This window comes from Leiobunum rupestre, chromosome 7 (genome assembly GCF_980474605.1).
Source record: "Leiobunum rupestre chromosome 7, qqLeiRupe1.1.hap1, whole genome shotgun sequence".
In the NCBI taxonomy this organism is placed as follows: Eukaryota; Metazoa; Arthropoda; class Arachnida; order Opiliones; family Sclerosomatidae; genus Leiobunum; species Leiobunum rupestre.
Window position 1 is genome coordinate 23,653,258 of NC_143390.1, and position 22,094 is coordinate 23,675,351.

General features: G+C 42.4%; 3 protein-coding genes across 3 annotated transcripts; 1 reads left to right on the plus strand and 2 right to left on the minus strand.

The window, feature by feature from the left end:
- Positions 1-462: 462 nt before the first annotated feature.
- On the plus strand, positions 463-11,347 carry LOC149935235 (sodium channel protein PaFPC1-like). Its single transcript, XM_090152800.1, has 22 exons — positions 463-672; positions 1,218-1,418; positions 2,828-2,864; positions 3,125-3,270; positions 3,357-3,499; positions 3,572-3,653; positions 3,712-3,995; positions 4,080-4,253; positions 4,318-4,487; positions 4,545-4,725; positions 4,791-4,979; positions 5,042-5,096; positions 5,154-5,182; positions 5,244-5,447; positions 5,510-5,686; positions 5,761-5,880; positions 7,841-8,104; positions 9,291-9,344; positions 9,399-9,540; positions 9,619-9,725; positions 9,785-10,055; positions 10,112-11,347. The coding sequence occupies exons 1-22, from the start codon at positions 543-545 to the stop codon at positions 11,008-11,010; spliced, it is 4,059 nt and encodes a 1,352-aa protein (XP_090008926.1). The 5' UTR covers positions 463-542; the 3' UTR covers positions 11,011-11,347.
- Positions 11,271-18,907, minus strand: Pi4KIIIalpha (phosphatidylinositol 4-kinase III alpha). The gene is made up of 2 exons (XM_090152799.1): positions 18,764-18,907; positions 11,271-17,926 (listed from the first exon to the last, which is right to left on the minus strand). The coding sequence occupies exon 2, from the start codon at positions 17,899-17,901 to the stop codon at positions 11,560-11,562; it is 6,342 nt and encodes a 2,113-aa protein (XP_090008925.1). The 5' UTR covers positions 17,902-17,926; positions 18,764-18,907; the 3' UTR covers positions 11,271-11,559.
- A 9-nt stretch (positions 18,908-18,916) lies between these two features.
- Positions 18,917-20,741, minus strand: Csl4 (exosome component 1 Csl4). Its single transcript, XM_090152803.1, has 8 exons — positions 20,672-20,741; positions 20,266-20,381; positions 20,132-20,206; positions 19,979-20,067; positions 19,819-19,852; positions 19,699-19,749; positions 19,201-19,282; positions 18,917-19,142 (listed from the first exon to the last, which is right to left on the minus strand). The coding sequence occupies exons 1-8, from the start codon at positions 20,721-20,723 to the stop codon at positions 19,027-19,029; spliced, it is 615 nt and encodes a 204-aa protein (XP_090008929.1). The 5' UTR covers positions 20,724-20,741; the 3' UTR covers positions 18,917-19,026.
- Between the last annotated feature and the right edge of the window lie 1,353 nt (positions 20,742-22,094).

Consider the following 22,094-nt stretch of genomic DNA (forward strand, 5'->3'; position numbering starts at 1 on the left):
TTACGTAAAGGAATGTTTTTACGATAAATGTTTCTGGCAGCATCCATGTTTAGCTCCATACCCCCCCCCCCCCCCTTAGGGGAGACAGAGGTAATGGCAGACGAACGGAAGGGATGTCGAAATAGGGAAAATGAAAGGCGCGGGAAATTGAGTATAGCTTTCAGACGTCGAAATAGTTTTAAGGCCTCCTCAAAGTTACAGTTTCTATTCCGCTTTTATATTTTCTTTAATCTGATCAACTCTTTTTTTTTTTCCTTATTAGCAGAAACATTTTGGCGGGCTTTCCTACCGCGCAAGAAACCAGGGAAACGTGTCAGTGACAGATGTCGCTAGTGCCTACTCTCGAATCAGTTTAACAATGTTGTCCTTCGGCTACAAAATAATATAAAAATTGTAGGGGAGGAGGGTCCCGAGAGAGGGACGCGAGTTTGGCACGAAACGCGGGAAAGAAGTTAACGCGATCGTTCTCTCAACTCTGCAGAGTCCAACCAGAGACTGAACGAGGGAAGACGCGCGGACCACATTCCTCAATCGGTAAAAGGATGAGTGGCCCAACTGACCGCAGCGAGAACCGAGGGTCCAAGTGGACTGACAGTTTGAACCGTGGCAAGGGCTTAGCGTCCGACGCTGGTGGACGAGTTGGAACGTTTTGCGATAAAATTGGCTTGGAAGGTAAGTTGTAAATGTTTTTCATTACATCGAATAATTACTGACAATGGCCATTCAAACAAAAGTTTGTTAGTTAGGATCGTTTTTTAAATTGATATTCGAATAAAATGAATTGTTGACGAACGATACGCGTGATCGAATTAGTGGGATGTAACTATTTCATCAAGGTTAGCCTTCTATTATGAAGGAAACCTTGGATTTTTTTAATACAGTATAATTTTAAAGTTTCAAGGATAAGGATTCTTTATTTTCAAAGCTTTAAGAATATTATTCGCGGCTTTAGGAAATTTAATACTTTTCTCGTTATCGAATGGTAGCGGTGGCGGGTCTACAAATTAAAGTCAATAATTAATTAAATTGGAGGGTGTCAACCTTATCCGATTACGAGCCCCTGAGAATACTGACACGCGAGACGCAAATATCGATAGTGACTCGTGGAATGTTTATTTTCGGGCATTTAACTCAAAACAGGTCGATGGCGAAGGTTGATACTCCGTCGAGAAAAATAGTTCCTATCGTAATCGATAATTTTTACTATTTTCTATCAGTTTCCGTCGTAATTTTCAAGTCCTTCTGCGAGACTCTCAAGCAAATCATATCCCCTATCATCGCGTTTGTCACATTCACTTTTCTATTGGCCATATGGGCATTGCACCTTTTCCAAGGCGTCCTGACCAAGAAGTGCATTCACCAATTACCGGAAGGGAACTTGACGTCTTCGGAAATTTCGGAATTCCTCGACAACCCCGGTAGGGTATATATGTTGTACAAAATGTACGGTTGTCATCAAGCGGAAGATATACGACGCGATGAAGAGTGGGTTTTTACGCGGACGAAAAAAAGGAAAGGGCTAAATAACTTACATTGAGCTGCTAATTATCCAGCACTCAATTACTATAGTATGTTAGATTAAGTGAGTCTTTTTTCAGCCAGCGTTTTATAACAGATGCCCTTCGTCTTGACCCCGAAAAGGCCCCAGTACTCCCCTCTCTTTAGATACTACTCTCAATTTCTATAGTCCCGAAACTCGAGATGGTTTCGTCACTACATTTACACATGGGGGGATAAAAAAATACGAGTAAAAAAACATACAGCATCTTTTCACGAAGCTGCTTCTAATTGCTATAAAACTTGCAACGATGAAACCGTGCGTTTAAGTCCTCTTTATCACAGTTACATCGGAAACCATCTCTCCGCAAAACCCGACCCCTTTTGAATTGAATACTGTACTGACAAAATGAAGGGCGGGAGGGGGACGCAATCTGGGCCTTCGTAAAAGTTTTTGCGTCCTAGGCAAATATTAACCAAGCTCTTTCGGCTACAATAGAGCTTTGTTTTCGCAGCTTTCCCGCATAAACGACGTTCTATTTAGACTTTTTTGTCTTCTCCAACGCTTAAAAAACGCGTTTGAAGGTGAACCTAAAGACTGGATTTCACTAGCGAACAACATTCATCAACGGTGAGCGTCGACGCAAAAAAAATTGTGTTAAGCCTAACGGAGATTTTTCGCGTGGCATTTTTGTCCCAATGAAAACCAGCCTTAATTCAAATACGCGTATAGCGAATTCTTGTTTATCTCTCCCGTGCAATAAAGAGGGTGGTTTCGCATCCTTTTAGACCCAACAAGATAAAGTCCGATAACGAGAAACGATTCGTTCCGCGGAAGAAACGGCCAGGCAATTATTCGTAATTTTAGCCATTTAAACAACGAATTAAATAGAGAAGGCCACATAGAGGGGGGATGGGATGGGATGGGTGCTACGGCTGGGCTCGGATCAAAAGTACGCCTAAATAGGCACTTCCGCGTGGCTCGCAAATGGAGAATAAGACGCTCCAATTAAATAATTAGGAAACGTTTTAGCCTGAGAAAGGGTACATAAAATTTAACTCGGAAAGAGCGTTTGCAGTTTATAATAACATTTTCTACAAGGGGGGGGGGGGGGGGCTTCACTCTCTGGGTGCGTCACTGGTTTAAACTAATCTCAACTTAACTATCTCTCTGTAGAATGTTTATATAGCTTGTTTAAGAAATTTTTGGCACGATAAAAGTTTAATATTTAAAAAATAGTTACTTTAATAGTAAACCTATTTGAGTGGTGTTGACTATTGCTCAATCTCAGGAAAAATTTCTTATTACATTTTCTTCCTTACAAACCAGATAACTGGAATCTCGAATATGGAGTTTGTGGTTCGGAGTAAGTGTTTTCTTACAAGGCCACTTTCAGTGGCGTAGACAAGGTGGTAGTTTCCGTGTAAAAACCCCTCCCATTGACCTTAGGTATGTTGCTTTGACTGTACCAAATTTTCACCCCACAATTTGACACGCTTTTAAGTTTAACATTGTGTGACCCTACCGTTGCACACGTAACCACTCCCTTGATGAATTTCTGACTACGCCACTGGACACATTCCTCTTAAACTAAGTTTTACAAAATCGTACTTGATGATTACACAGCCACGACTGTCCCTACGAATACAAATGCGTCGAGGGTTACGGACACAATCCAACCTACGGATACGAAAACTTCGACAATATCTTTTATTCTTATTTGGCAATACTTGTAATTGCGCTGCAAGACTTCTGGGAATGGACCATGAATCAATAAGTTTACTTTCCCTTTAAGAATTTGTTTAAAATTTACTTTCCCTACCAGAATTTTCAAAATTCTTTATGTTATCGGTATTTAAGGTGATCAAGTCAAAGGGATACGGGTACATCATCTTCTTCGTCACGGCTATCCTCACATCCTACTGCGTCTTTTACACCACGCTAGCAGTCGTCTTTACGGCCTTTAACAAACACTGGGTTGAAGATGAAAAGATCTACACGGCAAGTACTTATTGTCATCCTAGAATTTAAAGGGAATTTGAAAGAAGGATTCTTTCGCGTTGCACTTCTCAGGAGACCCTAACTAAAGTGGAAGCCAAAGACGACATCCCATTCATCGACGAAGATGAACAAAATGGAGTTGAACACATCAGAAGTATTTGTACGCCAGCACGTAAAAACAAAGCCCCCAACTAATTTCCCTTTCGCGTCAGGTACTTACGATAGCAGCGGCAGTGGCGGCTCTCAACCGGTGGTCTCAGTCGCTTTTCCCACCACCGCCCCCAAAACTGGCCTCCGAAAGATTCTGGACATGTGTTGCTATTGGGAATGCTGTTCTTGTTGTACGAAATTTAGAAACATCTGTAGAGTTATTATTCTAGACCCATTCGTTCAGCAGCTCATCGTTCTCTTCATACTGATTGACGTCGGCATCATGGCCAGCGATCGTGATAACCTACACGAAAGTGAAGTAAAAGGATTCCGGTTTTGCTTTTGGGTAAACGTAGTTTTATCGAAAGAATCAATCCTCACTTCACATTTAAATAACAAAATTTTTTCATTTCTCATTTTATTTTGCTAGTTGTACACTGGCATCTACTTCGTTGAATTCGTGATAAAACTAATAGGTTTGAGCTGTCTAGGGTATTTCAAAGTGAGTTGGAACGTTTTGGAGTTCATCATCGTGGTCGCTTCTGTAGTGAGTCTTGCTTTAGAAGGCTTTTCTGGCATAGCCTTCATAATGTTAGCGCAACTGGTGAGATGTAATTAACCAATTATCCGAAAATCGACGTTAACCTTTTTCTAATTTAAACCCGCAGCTCAAACTGTTCCGAATCGCTCGATATTGGCCAACGTTTTACCACGCCTTACGTATGCAAACCCGAACGGACAAAGTGCACTTGATTTTCCTTTCCATCCTGGGTACCTTTATGCTGATCATGACAGCGATAGGTACCCACGTTCTCGGACCAAATTACGAGATGCACAAGTAAGTAACGAAACTACACGCTCGACTGTCAACGTTAAATTTTTCGTTCACGCCCAGAGAGAAGTTCGCCAACGACGAAGTTCCTCGTTGGCATACGATGGATTACTGGCACTCCTTCTTACTGGTATTTCGGGCCATTTGCGGAGAGTGGGTTGAATCCATGTACGACGCGTTGCTAGTTAACGGAGCATCATGCACCATCTACTTCTTTGTCTTGGTCATCTTCGGCGATATCATTGTTAAGTCTAAAACAAGGTCCCACCAAGTCGAGGAATTGTTTCTAAAAGCACATATTCGTCGCAGATGGTGAATTTGTATACCGTTTTCCAAGTGGCCTACATCGCTAAAGAGACGAAAAAAGAAGCCGACGAGGATAAAAATACCCTTTTCGAAATTATGTCTCAATCGGCAGACAGACTGTTGAGGGTATGGAACGCTATTAGCTCGCGCTTATGCAGGGGACGAATCACGTACATAAGACAAATGAAAGACGTAAGTATTGGTTCAAGAAGCCGTGTACCGAGGAATTAAATTGTTTCTGCGTATTATTGCAGAGGTCCAACAACAGCCGAGTGAGCGACGCCAATGCCGCGGCACAAGTCAATCCAAGTAATTTTCATCGTTTAAGTGTTAATGCGTTAAATACTTAAAATATCTCATTTATAGACGACAGCGCGGTCATCAACTGCGAAGACGTAATTTTATATATTTTTAAATGTGTTACCGTGGCCAAAAGTAAGTTTTCTATTTTCGTAGTCCACGACCACTTTTCCTGGTTTAAGCAGAGTCGCGAACCAGACGGCGGAACTCGAAGACTGCTGCCCAGCTCGCTGTTGCCCCCAAAACTGCGGTGACTGGGCCTGGTTGAAATCGTTGAGAAAATGTTGCCTGGGATTGGTCAACAATTTGATTTTCGAGTGGTTCATCATCATTTTGATCATAGTCAACAGCGCTCTTCTGGTACGCAAATTCCTTTACTTTCGAACAATAACGTTTTAAATCTGTCGTTGGCCGCCTCACAGGCGTCGAGGTTTGAAAACTTCGATAAGCAATCAGTGACGCATGACGCCCAAACTGTGATGGTCTTAATCGTTATGCCCCTGATTTTCTTTTTGGAAACCGTCATCCGTTTATTGGGCTTTGGCGCCAAAGGTTATTTCCGAAGTGGATTCAGGTGTTGGGATTTCTTCTTCGTTCTGGTTTGTCGATCGATTTATTTTCTAGGAAGACGTCCACGGGTTAATATAACCGACGCTTACTGTCGTCACTATAGATATTCATTTTGGATGCCATCCTCAGCCTATCAGGGGTAGCTCACTTCTCAACGGCCCAACTCGTAGCCTTTCGACTGTTCAGATTAATCGGCCAAACCTGGAGGTTCGAAGCATCTAGGGTAAATTTTATACTACGATTTAGACAACTATAGAGTGATTTAACAATTTATTTTGCGCCAGAAAATACCATATACGTGTTAAGGGTGTAAAAACCGGGTAAATAATATTAGGTGAAAACTATTCGCAGGAATAGTATTTTTGAACTGTTCGGGCGCAAACTATTGGCTACCGAGAACCATTAGGGACTGTCCGAGCGGTACTTACTTAAAAGCAGGTACCATCAAGAACCCAAGGCTGAGCTCTCTTAAATTCGTCTGCAATAGTTTTTTAGACTAGTTAATACCAGCCTTGGAAATAACGGTGGTCAGGTGGTCAAAGACCAGTTAATTAATTGCTCAGACCAGTTTATTTATTCAAAATTTGGGGGGTCACTGGTCACCGTGTCCAGTTTATTAATTCGAAATAATAACAAAAAAACAGAAGGTGACCAGTTTAATAATTCCAAATAATAGGAGATGACCTATTAATTCAAGGTTTATATCAATTTTGATTTCCTTATTCACTGGATTTCTATGTACAGCGACTCCGCACGTCGAGTTTTATGTAGAGTCCCTTCGCTCGCATCCCTCGAACGAGTCGAACGGTCTAACCCCCCTCTGGCCTCAAACCCTCAATCCTCTAGTCTCGCTTTCCCCCGAGTACGGTAGGCTACCTGGCAACGTGGTAAATTACGAGGGTCTTCAAGGCTATGGTAGTAGTCGCTATCTGAGAGCAAAAGTCAAGTAAGTCGAGATACGTGACTTTTGAAAGAAATTCGAAATAAGAATCCTTGAGTGTCTTTAAATTAAGGTGAACTGAAAACTGGTGAGCTTGACTCTTGCTCTAAGGTAGCGTAGTCTTAGGTGAGATCATTGAGTTGGGAATAAATAGAGGTACAAATAAATCTGGCTAGCGCGGGACCAATTTCGTTCAATATGGAGACTTTTTAAACTATATCGTTCCACCGTGGTGGCATCTGTCTCTAGTGGTGGCAACTATATTGCAATTGAATTTTTGCGCGAATCATATAACTTTACAAAATATAGATGGCGCTACCGCCCAATTATAAAGATGAATATCGTACAGTCTTCTCAGAACAGGTCCCGCGTAACCATGGCAACCGAAATGGTAATTGTAATTCTAGCAGTATTATTCCCAATTCAATGGGTGAGATAGTACTATATTGTACTATTTTTGTGGTACTCATAAAATTAAGTTAACTATTTTGAATACGCGTAAAGGTAATGTTACCAACATAATCTAACTTCTAAACATGTAGTGTAGGTTTTTTTAGGCTTATAAATGACATTAGAACATTTTATATAAGACCAGTTTAATAATTCATAAGCTAGGGGGTCACTGGTCATAAGGACCAGTTTAATAATTCATATGCTAGGGGGTCACTGGTCATAAGGACCAGTTTAAAAAAAAACCTTATTTCCAAGCCTGGTTAATACGTGCTTTTAGGATGAAATTTCAGGCTATTCGAACATCAAGTTCAGAACTGTCTGGGACGTTTTGGTGACGTCATAGCTTGGTCCGAATCAGTTCTTTGAGCGGTTCCGGAATTACGAATAGTTTTCACCTATTCTTGTTAGGTTTTGGTAGGTTAGGTAGATAATATTAGCTATCGTTGCATTGCTTAAAATTAAAAACAACACAAGCAACATCTCTCAAGCCACTTATTATTGTTCGAAAACCGATTTAAAATAATAAAAATAATTATTTGTTGTTTGGTAAAATAACGAACCGTGAAGATCGGTTTCCAAAGGTGCTTGAAAACTCAAAAGCCGGGTCTAGGCCTAGGGCGTTTCGCCGAACTTCATCTATGGAGATTTGGTGTACCACCGTTTTGTTTTTGGTATATTCCAAGTGCCTTTGGAAAGGACTTCGAGTTTAGTAATAGACCTCGCTTCGTTCGGCTAATGAGAAGCGATTTTTGCGTAAACATAATTTACGGTAAGGTCTTTCGAATTCTAGGCCATTATGAACGCCATCTTTGAGGCTTTCCCCGGTCTGGTCAACGTCTTCATCCAAGGACTATTTATCTGGCTATTCTTCGCCATCATCGGCGTTCAAATCTTTTCCGGAGCATTTTACAGATGCGTCAATGAGCATGGAGATAGAATTAACGCTACTCAGGTCCCGGACAAACGCGCTTGTCTGAGCCTGAATATGTCCTGGGTTAATCCAGACATCCACTTCGATAACGTTCTAGATGCGTTTCTCTCCTTAAGCGAAATCGTAAATATCGCAATGAAGGAAATTTATAAGAGAAGCCATCGATTAGATGGCGCCACTAACAAGGAGACGACCCGAAGGTGTAACTCACCGATTTTGTTCAAACTCAGGGGTTTGATAGACCATCGGGTAACTTGAAAAACTCGAAAGGGAAATGTCTCCATAGGCAACCAAAAATGATTTTGACAACACAAAATGGAAATTTTACCATTAAATATAACATGGGAATCTGACCAATTTTAAGGGTACCCGACTACTTTTTCATTATTTTTTTATTTATATTTTCGATTTTTAGCATTTTAAAAAATTTAAATTTTTTACAGGGGGGGGGGGGGGGGTACCCTTAAAATTGGTCAGATACCCATGTTATTTTCAATGGTAAAATTTCCATTTTGTGTTGTCAAAAACATTTTTGGTTGCCATGGCCAAACGGTTGCCTATGGAGACATTTCCCTTAAGGGTTTTTCAAGTAACATGAAGGTCTACCAAACCCCCGAGTTTGAACCAAATCGGTTGGTTACACCTCGGGTCGTCTCCTTGTAAGTACTAGCTAGCAGTCAAGCTCATTGCCCATTGGTGGAAATAGCCGCACTCCCCTAGTACTTACAAGGAGAGTACCCGAGGTGTTTATTGCCGATTTTGTTCAAAGTCGGGCGTAATGTAGACCTATATGAGATATGAAATTTCCCAAAAGGTGACGTTGCACTACCCATTCGTTTTGCCATGGCAACCGAAAGTGGTTTTGAACACTTAAAACAAAAATAAGATTTTTCCCTTATTTTACCCAACAATTGTTACAATTTTACCCCAAAAATGTTCCAATTTACCCAAATGTGGTCCAAATTACTCATTTCATGATTTTAATTTTTTTTAACAATTTTCGTAGGTACGATCCTGTAAAACCGAGAAAATCGCATGCTTTTTTAAATGGAGAGTTTTTTTGTTTTGAGTGGTCAAAAACATTTTCGGTTGCCATGGCAAATCGAATGGGTAGTGCAACGTCTCCTTGGGAAATTTCATATCTCATAAAGGTCTACATTACGCCCGACTTTGAACCAAATCGGCAATAAACACCTCGGGTACTCTCCTTGTTAGTGGCGCTATCTAATCGGTGGCTGCTCTTGAAAATTTCCCTCATTAACAGAGTTCCGTGCACCATTTGATCCCTGACAAAATCTGTTATTTTCAGGCAACATTCAAAGGTTGGATCAGCATAATTCACAACGCGGTGGATTCAAAAACGGTAGACTCTTAATTTCCCACGAAAAGAGCCGATTTCACGGTTTTTCTTTAACAGAAAGACGACCAACCCGAAAAGGAAGTAAACCTTTTCGTGGCCTACTACTTTGTCGTCTTCATCCTTTTTGGTTCCTATTATACTTACGTTTTATGGTTTAGCGTACTAATCGACGGTTTCAACCGACAGAGAAAACAAACTGGTACGTACGAAAATGTGAAACTATAATAATCTGATTAGCTAAAACAAGTATCTTTCAATACAAATGAATTAACAACAGAGGATGAACGAGGAATCGTAAACCCCGAAGACGACTTGTACTACAAAGCCGTTCGAATTATGTCATCAAAAACACCCAACCAACCTCAAATCGTTGACAGCTCGACGGTAATAATGAAAATTATCAATTTTAATTTAACGAATCTTACAATATTTGCCCCTTTTAGAACAAATTAGTGGCCGGAATACAGAGTTTGGTGATCAGCATGTCATTTGACGTCTTGGTTTTGGTCTTGATCGTGTTGAACGTCATCTTGTTGGCCTTAACTCATTACCACGAATCGGAGGGTTTTAATCAAGGTCTGGAGATCACCATCAGCATTTTCCTCGTCTTTTATTGCGCGGAGATGGCCGTAAGGTTGGTCGCTCGTGGCGTTTCCTTTTTTAAAGACCCGGTCAATATAGTGGACGTCGTTGCTGTTATTCTTATTATCATCTGTAAGTGACTTAACTGGCATTTCCCGAAAAAGTATTTAATCTTGTCCTTCAAACAGCTCTATCGTATCAAAACTGCGTGGAAAAATACTTGTTCCCTCCGTTGATGCTTCGTCTCGTTCGAGTTACAAAAATCATCCATCAGTACAAATGGATGAAGCGTTTTCCGGGCATCCGAAGAATCCTCTCGACTCTCAGAAAGACCTTCCCGTACTTCTTAGTCATTGTGTTGCTGGAATCCCTGGTCATCTTCTGTTACGCCTTCGTCGGAATGTTCTTGTGGAGGGGCGTCAAACGATTCGGTCACTCGGAAATCTTCTTTAACACGCTCGGCGAATCAATCGTCATCCTTTGCCAATTAATGGTTACGAGTGGCTGGGACGGAATTTTGACACCCATCATGAACGAGCGCGACTGCGAAACGGAGAACTGCGGACACAAAAACCTGGCCGTTCTCTACTTGACGAGTTTCTTGACCGTCTCTTACCTGCTTCTCACGACATTGTTGACCGTCGTTGTCCTGGAAATGTACAGCGAAGCGGGTGTGGACGAGCTAGAACGATTGGAAAACGAACAAATGGACCATTTCTACCGAACCTGGAGCCAGTACGACAAAGACGCCACTGGGTATTTGGACCTGAACCAGCTAGCGAGTTTGTTAGACTTACAAGGGAACGCTTTCGGTTTCCGGAAAACGGGCGAGACGAGTTTGGCTTCGTTAGACGTCCCTATCGTCGAGGGTGAAAAAGTTCATCATCGAGACGTCTTGGACGCGCTTTTCAGATGGTCGCTCCGAGAGAAAGGCGTCGAGATAAAGAACGTCGAAGCTTTTGACGGATTGGACCATTCGGAACCCGATTACAAACCCATCAGCTCCACCTTGTGGCGCAAAAGAGAAGAAGCGTCGGTGGCCAAAATACAAAAAGCTTGGGGTCAATATAAAAACCAACAATTATAGGCCCAATCTTAAAATTAAGGGATACGCGGACACATCCGCTTTTAGTCAAAACAATGAAAGCTTTCCCGCAATACGGCTTGAAAAACGCCACCAAAATGTGATTATTAATAAAAATATCAGGGTTAAACGTTTTTTTCATTTTTATCGTAAAAGTGTCCACCATTTTGTGACGTGCCGTTTTTTTATCAAAAAATATACCTTTATTTTTCTTATATTAAATTTTTCGTGGTAGACGCATTTGACAAGTTTATCAAGTTATATATCGGATTTATTTGTTGAAGCTTTAACAACACACAGGATTAAGTGTACAAGATATTTCCAAATAAAGTATTTTCACATTCTCTTAAAATTCTACATGATTATTTTTGGTAATTTTTCACATTTATACATGGTATATAATTATTAGCGAAGAGCGAGTACTATATTTGAAACTGGTATTTGCGTTATACTCTCGTCTATATAAAATGTAACAAACGTAATATGTAACAAAAAATTAACAATATATTAAATCAATTTGACTGGAATTAACCCACGATTAAGAGAGTAATATTAATAAGGAATTTGGTTTTGATAATACTGAATCATGTCGTACGTCCTGGTTCGGAAGTTGAGGAAAGAATCTCGAATTATCTTCAGCATATAGGCTGCCGCTTCCTTCTCGCTAACGTTGGGTGCGAAACGGGCTCTGAGCTGCTTGACCGTTTGACCTCTAAAACAAGGCAGACCCGTGTCCAGCATCAAAGAAACTAAGGATATAATTTCCTCTCGGTAAGGTCGGACCGACAAGTAAGCGCGGACACTTAGATCCGAGAACCATCGAAATTGGGCCGCTTCCATTTTCCCGCCCATGATCATGACCATTTCGTCGGTCAGTTTTATGTCCGGTTCGAAACCGAGGTTACCTCCCGGTGAACTCTCAAACATGAAGCCGAAATCAATGTGTATGATGTGTCCGTCGGTGTCCAACATGATATTTCCATTATGACGGTCCTTAATTTGAAGCAAGAACCCGATGACGCTGTAGGCGGCCATGCTTTTCACGAAATTCTTACGGGCTTCTTGAAACCGTTTCGAAGATTCGTCGCCGTACTTCTTGATAAAATACTCGTAGAGCCCGATGTCCGTTTGTCGACCTAACTGATCCCGCGATTTGGCGTTAGGAACGCATTCGATGACCCCGCAACCCGGAGCCGTTGCCACGACTCGGTACGGGAAGAGGAACAGGTCTAGGCCGACTTGTTTGAAAATTTTCTCGAAGAGGCCGATGACTTGCAGAGCCAGCATGTCTTGACGGACGTCGTCTCCGACTTTGAAGATGGCGGCTTGCCACATTTCCGGACCGATCGATTGGGAGGAAGTGGCGCTATTATTGCGGTAGTTGAGAGCCAGATTTTCCAATTCGTGAATCCCGCAATAGCGAACTTTGAAGCGAGCCAAGAAAGGAGCCTTCGCGGCGCTTTGCATTGGCGTCCCCGATTTGTAGTCAATGTCCACAACGAGCGCCTCTGGATTGGAAGGCAAATAACAGCCCGGTTGTACTTGTATTTGACTCAGTGCCTTCAAGCAGGCTTGCTTCCGCTCCGAGCCCTTGGGGTAGGGTCGTATGTCACCCGAAATGGCCGTTATTTTGCTGAAGAAATCAAATTCCCTTTCGTAGAACTCTTTGGCCGGTCCAGAGATAGAATTGATGATGCTAGTAACGATGTGGTGTAACGATTCGAACATATCCGGGTCTTGCTGATGACCTTCTTCGTCTAGGTACATGTTGGTTTTCATATTCCAGATGAGTTGGTGAGCCAGTAGTTGGGAGCGGCAGGCAGCGGATTTGATAAATTCGGTGACGTAGCCCATCGTGTCGTATCGAACGGCTTGCACCAACTGCGGAATGTAGAAGAGAATGACGTCGGCCGGGAACGACGCCAGAACCCGCACGGCGTACTGAGCCGTGATGGGGTGAGGAGGATATTGACGAGAGAAGTAGGCCAAAGCTTTGATGGGCGAGACGCGCGCCCAGGTTAATAGGTAGGTTAGCTCCGGACAATCGACTAGAACCGCCTCCGTCGTCGAGAGGTAATGGGCGGCTTCGGGGATGTGGGAAACGGCGCTAGGGTTTAATCGGACCAGCCGAGAAAGTTCTACTTGTAAGGTTTCGGAATTTTTGAATCGACAGGGAAGGAAAACGGCTAAGCTGGGTGAAATGTCCCAAGCCAGACGAGCTATGTCTCTCCAGGTTCTCTCGGTCGTCGGTTGACTGCGCCAAGCGGAGATGGGTTCTTCTCCGGGTAAATGGTTTTCGGGTAAGGACATCGGGTTGTGCCACGTTATCAAGTACTCTATTTCGACGGCTAACAAACCCATAATCAGATTTCTTTTACGGACGTAATCTTTAACGAACAGTTCGTTCCCCGGATCTCTTCTGCCCGAGCGTCCGCCCGAAGATCGCCGGGAAATGGTCGACATATTGCTGCTCAACGGAACCGTGTTGATCCAGCCAGTCGGCGTGGCCCGAGCTGATAAATCCGAACTGCCTCTTAGCTCGGAGCTTAGACTGATAGATAAATTGTTCTGGGGGTTCGTATCGCCCCAGAGATCGGCCATCATATTCGTTTTTAAGTACTTTTTGTCCGTGTGCAAACTTTGCCAAAACTTAATCAAGCATAAAATATCTTCTCGAAGTAGAGGTCCTTTTTGCGAAGGGCTCATGGGGTAGCCCGCGAAGTAATCCAAAGCCGAGGAATAGATTCTCTCTCGAAGGACGCTTTTGCTGACGGTGCGCGGTAAGACATCTCCTTGGACCAAAGAGAGACCGCTAGTCAGTAGCCGAAATCTAGTCCCGACGGTGGCAATGTGTCGGTGATTCCAGTTCTTGCCTACGGCCACCGATAGAGAACGATGAAGCATGTTGGCGAAGATTTCCACCTCATCTAGGCTACAATATTTCGCTATTTCTATTCTCTCGGTTAAGAACTTGACCCAAATGGCGTGCGGTTCGAAATAGGCCGGGTTGGGAGCTAAAACGCAACCTTCGTGCGCGGCCCACGGATCTACTTGCGGCGGATCTTTGGCGAACAAGCCCATTTGTCTATCGATAGTCATGTGCCAGGCGGCGGACATCTCTTGCAGAAGGGGAAGTTCCAAATCGGATCGGGCGACTAGCACCCACTCCCAACAGGCCACGATACTACGAGTGGCTTCGTGATGAAAGAATTCGACGACTGACCAGCACAGAGCGTGTAACAAAGCCCTGTTGGTTCCTTCCCAGGCGATTAGTAAAGCGGTCACGCGGAAAACGCATTGTTGGTGGTAATCTACGTCTTTCTTGAGCCAGCTCTCCCGGAGCTTCTCGATGAGTTTTTCGCTCAGTAGCGTTTTCCTTTGGTTTTCTTCTTCGTCGTCTCCGGCCATCAGTAAACCGTAAACTTCTCCCGAATAGCGACACCGAAAATTGAGAGACGCTACAAATTCCGAATCGTTATTTTTGGCGCAAGAAGGCCACTTATCTAGGGTAGCGGGGGGTAAGGGTACAGACTGCAGGTTTAGTCCGGAAAAATTTAGAATACTTTGAACAGCGAGAGCGAATCCGGTGTGTTGTTTCAAAGCGTCGATAGCTTTACTCTTATTGGACAAGTATTCGTTCAAGTAGGAGCGAGTAATTTCCGGAGCCCATTTGACCGCTTCTTGTACGATGCCTTGACAGCGAGCGGCGAAGTCCCGGACGATATTCTCGCGGGCTTCCATGGTATCGGTTAGCGTTAATTTATAGGTGGTGCCCGGGACGTCAATTTCCGGATTCTCTTCGTTCGGATCGAGGTAGAGAGAGGTCGTAAGCGCGTGTAAGATGTCCAGCATGGTCCAGAGTACGGTGCCGTTCCAGAGAAGGTGAGGAAATTTATCGACGAGGCCAGCCAGATAGCGATCGGCGATGCGTCGAATTTGCTTTTGAGGGTGGTTGAATTTGACCAACAGAAAAAGGGCGTGATTCTCCAGTTCGACGTCTCGATCCTTGTTTTTCGGTTTGACGCTCATCACGTCCAAGAAAGAGAGGAAGACTTTGTCGGCGATAACGAATATGCATTGCCACATCCCAGCTTTGTCCTTCTGAATGGTAGGGTCTTCAACGTACTGAATCATTAGGTGAAACGGGGTTTCCCCCCGGGAGTTTTGAACCCGCAGCGCTTCCAGCCGGTAGACGGAAAGCAGATACGTGCATTGGGCGAAATTCAGTTTGTTCACGTAGGGCGTTATTTCGGTCGGGTGATCTAGCAGGCTGAGGATCTGATTGCGAAGCTCTTGCAGCTCGCTGACCGAGACGGTCTCGTTTCTAATGGCCGAATTGTACTGAAGTTCCGATCTGAGGTGCTCTCGAGAAACGAGCAAAGGCGATTTAGCGGCGATGTCTTTGACACCTTCGTACCATTCTCGCGGCCAGAGACCGGACTCCGAAGTGAAACCCATGACTACGCAATAGAGCCAGAAATCTCGGAAGAGTTTGTGCAGTCGAGGTTTGGGTGTCATGATGGGCGGGAGTCTCCTAACGAGGGTGGCGATGACGGGAATCAGGACTCCGAGCGAGCCGGCGCTGCTGGAAGCTTTGACCGAAGTGGGGGCCCTTTCGTTGGCCCGCTTGCCTTCCAGTCCCAGTTGAACGAAGAGCTCCAAGAGGCGAACTAACAGTTCGTGTTGTTGCTCTTCGCCCTCCAAGACATTGGCGATTTTGGAAAGCGCGTTCATGACGGCCAGCGAAACGTGGCGATATCCCTGTTTCTTGTCTTCCACGCTGCCCACGTCGTAAGGCGAACTGGATTCGACAGTGATCATGGTGAACATCTTCATGACTTCTTCGTAAACGTAAGTGTCCGCGTTGGCGATCACCATGCTTCCCAGTTGGTCCACGATCAGGGCGTCCAAGGGCGAAGGCGGACGGCAAAATCTCTGTTGAAAGAATTGCAAAATGAACTCCATCGTTCTGGGCGTCTCTTTCAAGGCGACGGCCAGCCTGCCCAAAGCCACGATCGTGTTCGTCGAAACCAACGTAGATTCCATGTCGCTCTTCTCGGCCTGATACAGCCGGTTCGAAACGGAAGCGAGAAAAGCCTGGAAGCAGTAGGGGTCGCAAGAGAGCCCGGCCTTGATCGATTGACAGAGGTTCTCGATGGCCGTGTCTCGAAGCTGCTCGAAAGCGACGTGAGAGCTGGAAACCGTGTTGGTTTTGGCGTTAATGTTGGATCCGCACGTATCCGTTATCATAATGCTGAGCGTCCCCATACGAGTGGATATGTCGCTTTGTTGGCGTTGCAACTTCAATAAAATCGGCGAAGGGTTCACCAGGAAGTCCCGAAGCGCCGCGATACAATTATCGGCGATGCTGGGAAACTTGGTAGCTAATTTCCCGAGGCCTTCCAAGCAAACGATGAGCAAGGGCATATGAGCCAGGGCCAATTTCTGCCCGTGCGAAGAGTTGATTTTCTCGGTGAGGCGACTGCAGAGCCCATCGGCGCCGATTTCGTCGGCAACCGCCCACACAAGCAAATTGACGCAGGCTGAATTTGTTTGAACGTTGACTTTAAATTTATTAACGGTGGCGTAGTTGGTCTCTCTGTCCTCTCTCTCGCTCGCGTCGTGGTTTTTACTCTGTAGTTCCGTCTGTCCCGATAGGAACAGTCCTCGGACGAACTCTTGGACGTCCTTGGTAAAAGGAATCGGCAGATCTTTCTGGTGTTGAAGTAATTCGCGGAGAAGCGTGACCATGACTAATTTCATCGTTTCGCTGAAGGTTTTGTAAGGGAAAATCTTTATTTGACCAGTGTTATAAACTTCCGCCGCTTGATCGTCCAGATAACCGAGAATATCCTGGGTTAGAAGTTTCTTAGCGACGGCAAGAACAGCTTGCAAGTGGATGATGGAAAAACAAAGAGGGTTTTCGGCACCGGACAGTTCGGAAACGCCGAGTACCGGAGAATTTCCAAAGCTGGAACCAAAGCGGTAAAAGAAATAGATCGTAGCGTCGTAAGGAATCGACGATTGACTTTGAAAGGGCGTTCTCTCAACTGGGTTGGCGCTATAATAGCTGGAAAGTGATATCAAGTCTGCCCCCGAATCCCTACTAGCCAAACCGGTAAATCGATTGGCGTTGAAGGATGTTCGAGATAGAGACCTGGGTAAACTTCCACTTCCTAGTGAATTTTTCTTATTAGATGACGAGTCACCGGAACTGGCGGTTCTTTGCAAGGTGGCCATTGGTGAAATTACTATCTTATTCGGTAAGGGAAAGAGTCTACAGAAGAGTGGGGAGTCAGTTTTGCTGGCTCTTCCAATTGCTCTGGCAGTTCCAATCAATATCGGTATCGTAGCTTTACAAAGCGTGATCTTCGCCAGACTACCTCTGGGACTGGGTGTCCCTTTGTAACTTCTAATCAGATTGGACAAAACGCCCAAGAAATCCACTTGACATTCTATAATTTCTAATCGCAAATCGGTGTTAAGACACGCAATGTCACTCAATAGAGTGTTGAGGCAAAAACTGAATCTTTCGCTGACTGGAATTCGGTCACTATCATGAATGCGAACTTCGTCAACCCAAATGGCTTTAGCTAAACCCCTGAGTACTTTGAGAAAATAAGGAATGATAAGTTCTTTGTATTGAAATTCTGATTCCAAGAAGTAAATTCCCAGCGCTATGATAGCTTCTTGCGCCCTTTGATCTAGGCGGAAAAGACCTTGTTGTTCTTGAGGACATAGTGAAAATAATCTTTGGAATTTTTCCGCGGGAGTTGGCTTAATAGCTGCCAAAGATCTAGCCAAATTTTGGGTGGCTGTGACGAAAAACTTTTTTGGGTCTAAAAGCGTGCCCATTTTGTGTGGAGTATGAATTCCTTTAATGTTTAAATCCATAAACAGGGGACCAGGATTTCACATTCTGTTGGAAAAAAAGCATCAAGAAAATCTATAGTGAAATCTTAAAAAATTCAGTCGCAACATTATGTAGTATGAGAGGAAGAAAGTAAAACATTTATTACACAGAAAGATTCAAAACTAAAATCATCCACAAAATACACTCTTGATTAAATGTATTTCAATTGAAGGAATTTAGTGTACTACTCGCCAGACGTTTTGACAACACGCTCGTCAACATCTCCTATCAACCCATCACTAATTCTTAATTTGTTATTCTTATGTTTTTACCCTGATGTAATGTACCAAATTTCCTAAATTTTCATTACTATTTTTCAATGTTTTTTACCCTGTATGTTTAGCAGTCTTTTCCTTGTAAATAAAATAAATAAACAAGCCATTTTCAGTTTTATCTAGTGAAACTGTACAGTTACAAGCTGCTAGTTAATACTACGAAAGGAGGAAGGTTTGAAACAAACCACAAACACACTTGAGCAATGACTATATGGTTAAGTAGCTATCTAAAATACTGCCCTATGCAATCAATAAAAAAGCTCTATAAAAATTCATCTAAACAGAAACCATTTAAAGCCAGGAAGAATCAGTTAAATAGGCTTAGGTGTAACAATAATTATACCCCTACACCAATGATCTATACTATTTCGGCAAAGTTTCCTTAATTACAAATTAAACGTCGATAAAATCTAGTAAGAAACGGCAAGTTAAGATTCATAATCTATGAACGACATCAAGCAACCCTTTTTTTTTAAGTACCCTCCTGAATCCTGATCACTTTTAATTTTAGCCTCGGTTTGGCTTCATGGGCCTTAAAATTAGATTAAAAAAAAAAAACCATTCTTACATATTTTCAAAGAGTTGGAAAATTTTCATATTACGACGATTATTTACCTTATAAACTATCATTTAAAAATAATTTTATCTATAATAATCACACCAAAAACTCCGGCGTACACATTAATCTAGGCATCTAGACATGCCGGAAAAGTGCAGACTGAATGCAAAATTGATTATGAAAAGTGCGTGAACTGGCCGCTACATGGCGCCTACAAATTGACGACGATTGCGCAACACATTAAAAACTTTCCACAATATTTAAAAATTTTATTAAATTATTTCAGAGGGGACAATATTAGTATAAAGCCTGGCAACTTTTCTTTCTTCTCGGATTAATGTTTTTGGACATTGCATTTCAGTCCAACTAATAGGAACCATTGTAACACCTATAAAATTTTAATTATTAACAAAAAAAAATTCAAAATTGAATAGTATTAAAAATACCAGCTTCACTTTGTGCTATGACAACACCAAGTTCATTTTCCGCAGTGGTCAGATAATAGGAATGCGCATCACCTATTGATAGCTAAAAAACTTAGGCTAAAGAATTCAATACACAATTTATAGCGTTTTCCAATTGTCTGCTCAAGATTTAGTGGAAAACCATCTCCAACATCATTGATCTCACTCAGATTGAGCGAGAAATGCAACATGTTCCGAAGAGCAATTAATTAATTCCTAAGTTAAAGAGGGCAATGTGAAAACTTTTCCTCTGAGCAGACAAAGCATTGGAACATGCAAAAATTTGCTACAAGAGCAATCTCAATCCATCAAAGGGATCTTAGAGCACTCAAGAGCGGTAAATGAAACATGCTAAAATTAATCAGAAGAACTCGAACATGAAATGTTAATCAGGCAATCTCAAGTGCTCCAGAACTTGCCAAATGAAAAACGCTATAACTTATTGAGCTATCAAACATAGAAGTTGTAATGAAAGGATACAACTCGGGCTAATACAATATCCCCTGGTCTAAAACAACGGTACATTTCAACCTTTAAAAATGAGGATTTATAAATTAATGGAGTTTTTAAATGAATTGTAGGACTATATTATCCACTCACAGTATCTTTCCTCGTTGCTCTAACATCTTCCTTTCTATAAGAAACATTATCAATTTGAGCAACTATAGAGTAGTATCGGCTCCCCGCCTTCGACCGTATTAAGGTCGACGGGATAATAACGTAGCCGATACTACTCTATATGTTATGTTTTAACAATTACCTAATAACACCCCTGAATAGTTCTTTTAAAACTGTTGATTCAATGCATAAAATGTGACATTTGGCCAAGCGGAGATTAATACTTGTTATCTATTCATACAAGTTTAAAATAATTTTATTTTGGTATAATATGAAAATGTCTAGTCTCTTATACCTTGACAGTTACTATAACACCTGTAGTAGGTACTTTATTTTCAGTTGTTCCTCTTTGTATTTCAACTACATTTATCTAAATAAAAAAAAAATTGTATAATTTTGGTTTTTTAGTTAAACGCCAAATTATCTTACTTTGTCTTCCTTCCTTATAATAAGCTCTCCACATACACTGGCATATATGTAATTTTGTAAAACATACGTTCCTCTACCACTAAAATATAACTCATTTGATTCACAAATACGTTGTCCTAGATAATAAAATAAGAGGTAAAAATATTCTATATCAATTTTTTTCAGGTTTATTTTATCATATAACTATTTCATTGCTTTACACGTGCTTCTTAGTACATGTGGGTGAAAAAAAAACCCCAAAACAAACGTCAAAAGTAAGCATTGTACATGCTTATAGAATATAGAATAGTGATATAACTATTAACAAAAAATACATAACGTTTAACGTAGCGATTTTGTTTAAATAATATAATAGTTATATCCTGTTATATTTTCATTATTGGTAATATAACTTTAAACATCATACCAGGGACACAAAATTCACTATTCAACTCTTTCAAACTTTCGTTCTTCGCCATTTTTAAATTATCGGTGTGTCTGCTATCTGCTCCCAACATAGAGATAGAAAATAAATAGAGGGAAGATTACCGAGTTAAGGCACCCCTGTTTTTGACCGGGAAAATTCATTCACCCCCACGCATGTATGAAAACGGAGATGGGCAGAATTTGCAACGCCATCTATCCTTCCTTTGTTTACATCAAATGACAGTTGATTTTCCAAAAAGCATAATGTATTTCATTTTACCGCGCGTCGATGGCGCCACGTCATCTGCCCATCTCATGGCTTCCTACATTGGCGAAAAGGGGGTCGGCACTCGCGGTCAACTTCGCCAGATACAATAGTGCCTCTATTTTTTTTCTATCTCTATGTCTCCTAATGAGGTAGAATATGAACTAGAGATACAAACAAATCTGGCATTCGCTAGACACGTTTTATTTGAGTAGGAGAATTAGGCTTAAGTTTCAACGTTATCCAATCGTGTTGGCGCCATTTTTTCTATAAGAAAAATATATTAAGGTTTAGTTTTCCAATAACACGATAGATGGCCTAACTCTCCAACTCAACAAATACTGTCCCGCGAAACGGTCAAATTGACTACGCCCCCAGATTTCGAGAAGTCAGAAAATTTATTTTAGTACTCAAATATCCAGTCCTGGCTAGAAGCGGTTCACGGTTTATATATTACTCAGGTTAGACTTGTCGCGCTCCGGGAGGGGCCACTCAAGGATTTTGTAATCGCTACGTCTCACTATCACGGGGAAATACGCTATAGGTCTTCCGCCTCGTTAAAAATCCTTGCTCGTGTCTTGGAAGGAGAACTGTGCCGTCAATGTCTGGTCTTTCCCGGCGCTCCGAAATTTTATGGACGAGCCTCTATTCCTCAATCCTCGGGTCTCGCTACCGTCGTTCAGTCGATTGGAGCGTCAAATTTTTTGTCGCGCGGGAATGTGTCGCGTCCGTGATATTTCGTATGAATTTGTGACGGGCTATCTTCCACTACAGGCCATTGTTGACAATAATGCTGATATTTCAAGTACATTATCGTGGCACCGCGTATCCTTTTTGTTTAATGAGATAAAGCGCTCGATGTCTTTTACGTGGCACAATTCCATTCTAACGCGTAGCGCAGTAGTTGATGTTCAAAGTACTGATTGTAGTTACCCAATTCTGACTGCATCGGGTGAAACAGTCTCAAGTAGTTCTGTTAAGCTCGCTTATACTAGTCTCACGCTCAAATTTGATGTGGAATCTAATGGGGAAGAACGTTGGCTACAATATTTTGGCGGTCCGTTGTTGCCCGCTCGTTGGTCCGTATTGCGTTCTGGGTTTCTTGGCCCCCAATTGTCTGCCATTAATTGGCGTGTTGTTCACCAAGCGTTTCCGGTCC

Excerpts from the sequence above, each read along its gene's own strand:
- Csl4 (XM_090152803.1), bottom strand. The coding sequence starts at position 20,723 with ATGGCGAAGAACGAAAGTTTGAAAGAGTTGAATAGTGAATTTTGTGTC. Across the intron at positions 20,382-20,671 it reads TAGTGAATTTTGTGTCCCTG|GACAACGTATTTGTGAATCA; the intron begins GTATGATGTTTA and ends TTTATTATCTAG. Across the intron at positions 19,283-19,698 it reads ATATTGTATTAGCCCGAGTT|CTATCAATAGGTGATGCGCA; the intron begins GTATCCTTTCAT and ends TAAGTTTTTTAG.
- Pi4KIIIalpha (XM_090152799.1), bottom strand. The coding sequence starts at position 17,901 with ATGGATTTAAACATTAAAGGAATTCATACTCCACACAAAATGGGCACG.
- LOC149935235 (XM_090152800.1), top strand. The coding sequence starts at position 543 with ATGAGTGGCCCAACTGACCGCAGCGAGAACCGAGGGTCCAAGTGGACT. Across the intron at positions 4,980-5,041 it reads ACATAAGACAAATGAAAGAC|AGGTCCAACAACAGCCGAGT; the intron begins GTAAGTATTGGT and ends GTATTATTGCAG. Across the intron at positions 5,183-5,243 it reads CGGTCATCAACTGCGAAGAC|TCCACGACCACTTTTCCTGG; the intron begins GTAATTTTATAT and ends CTATTTTCGTAG.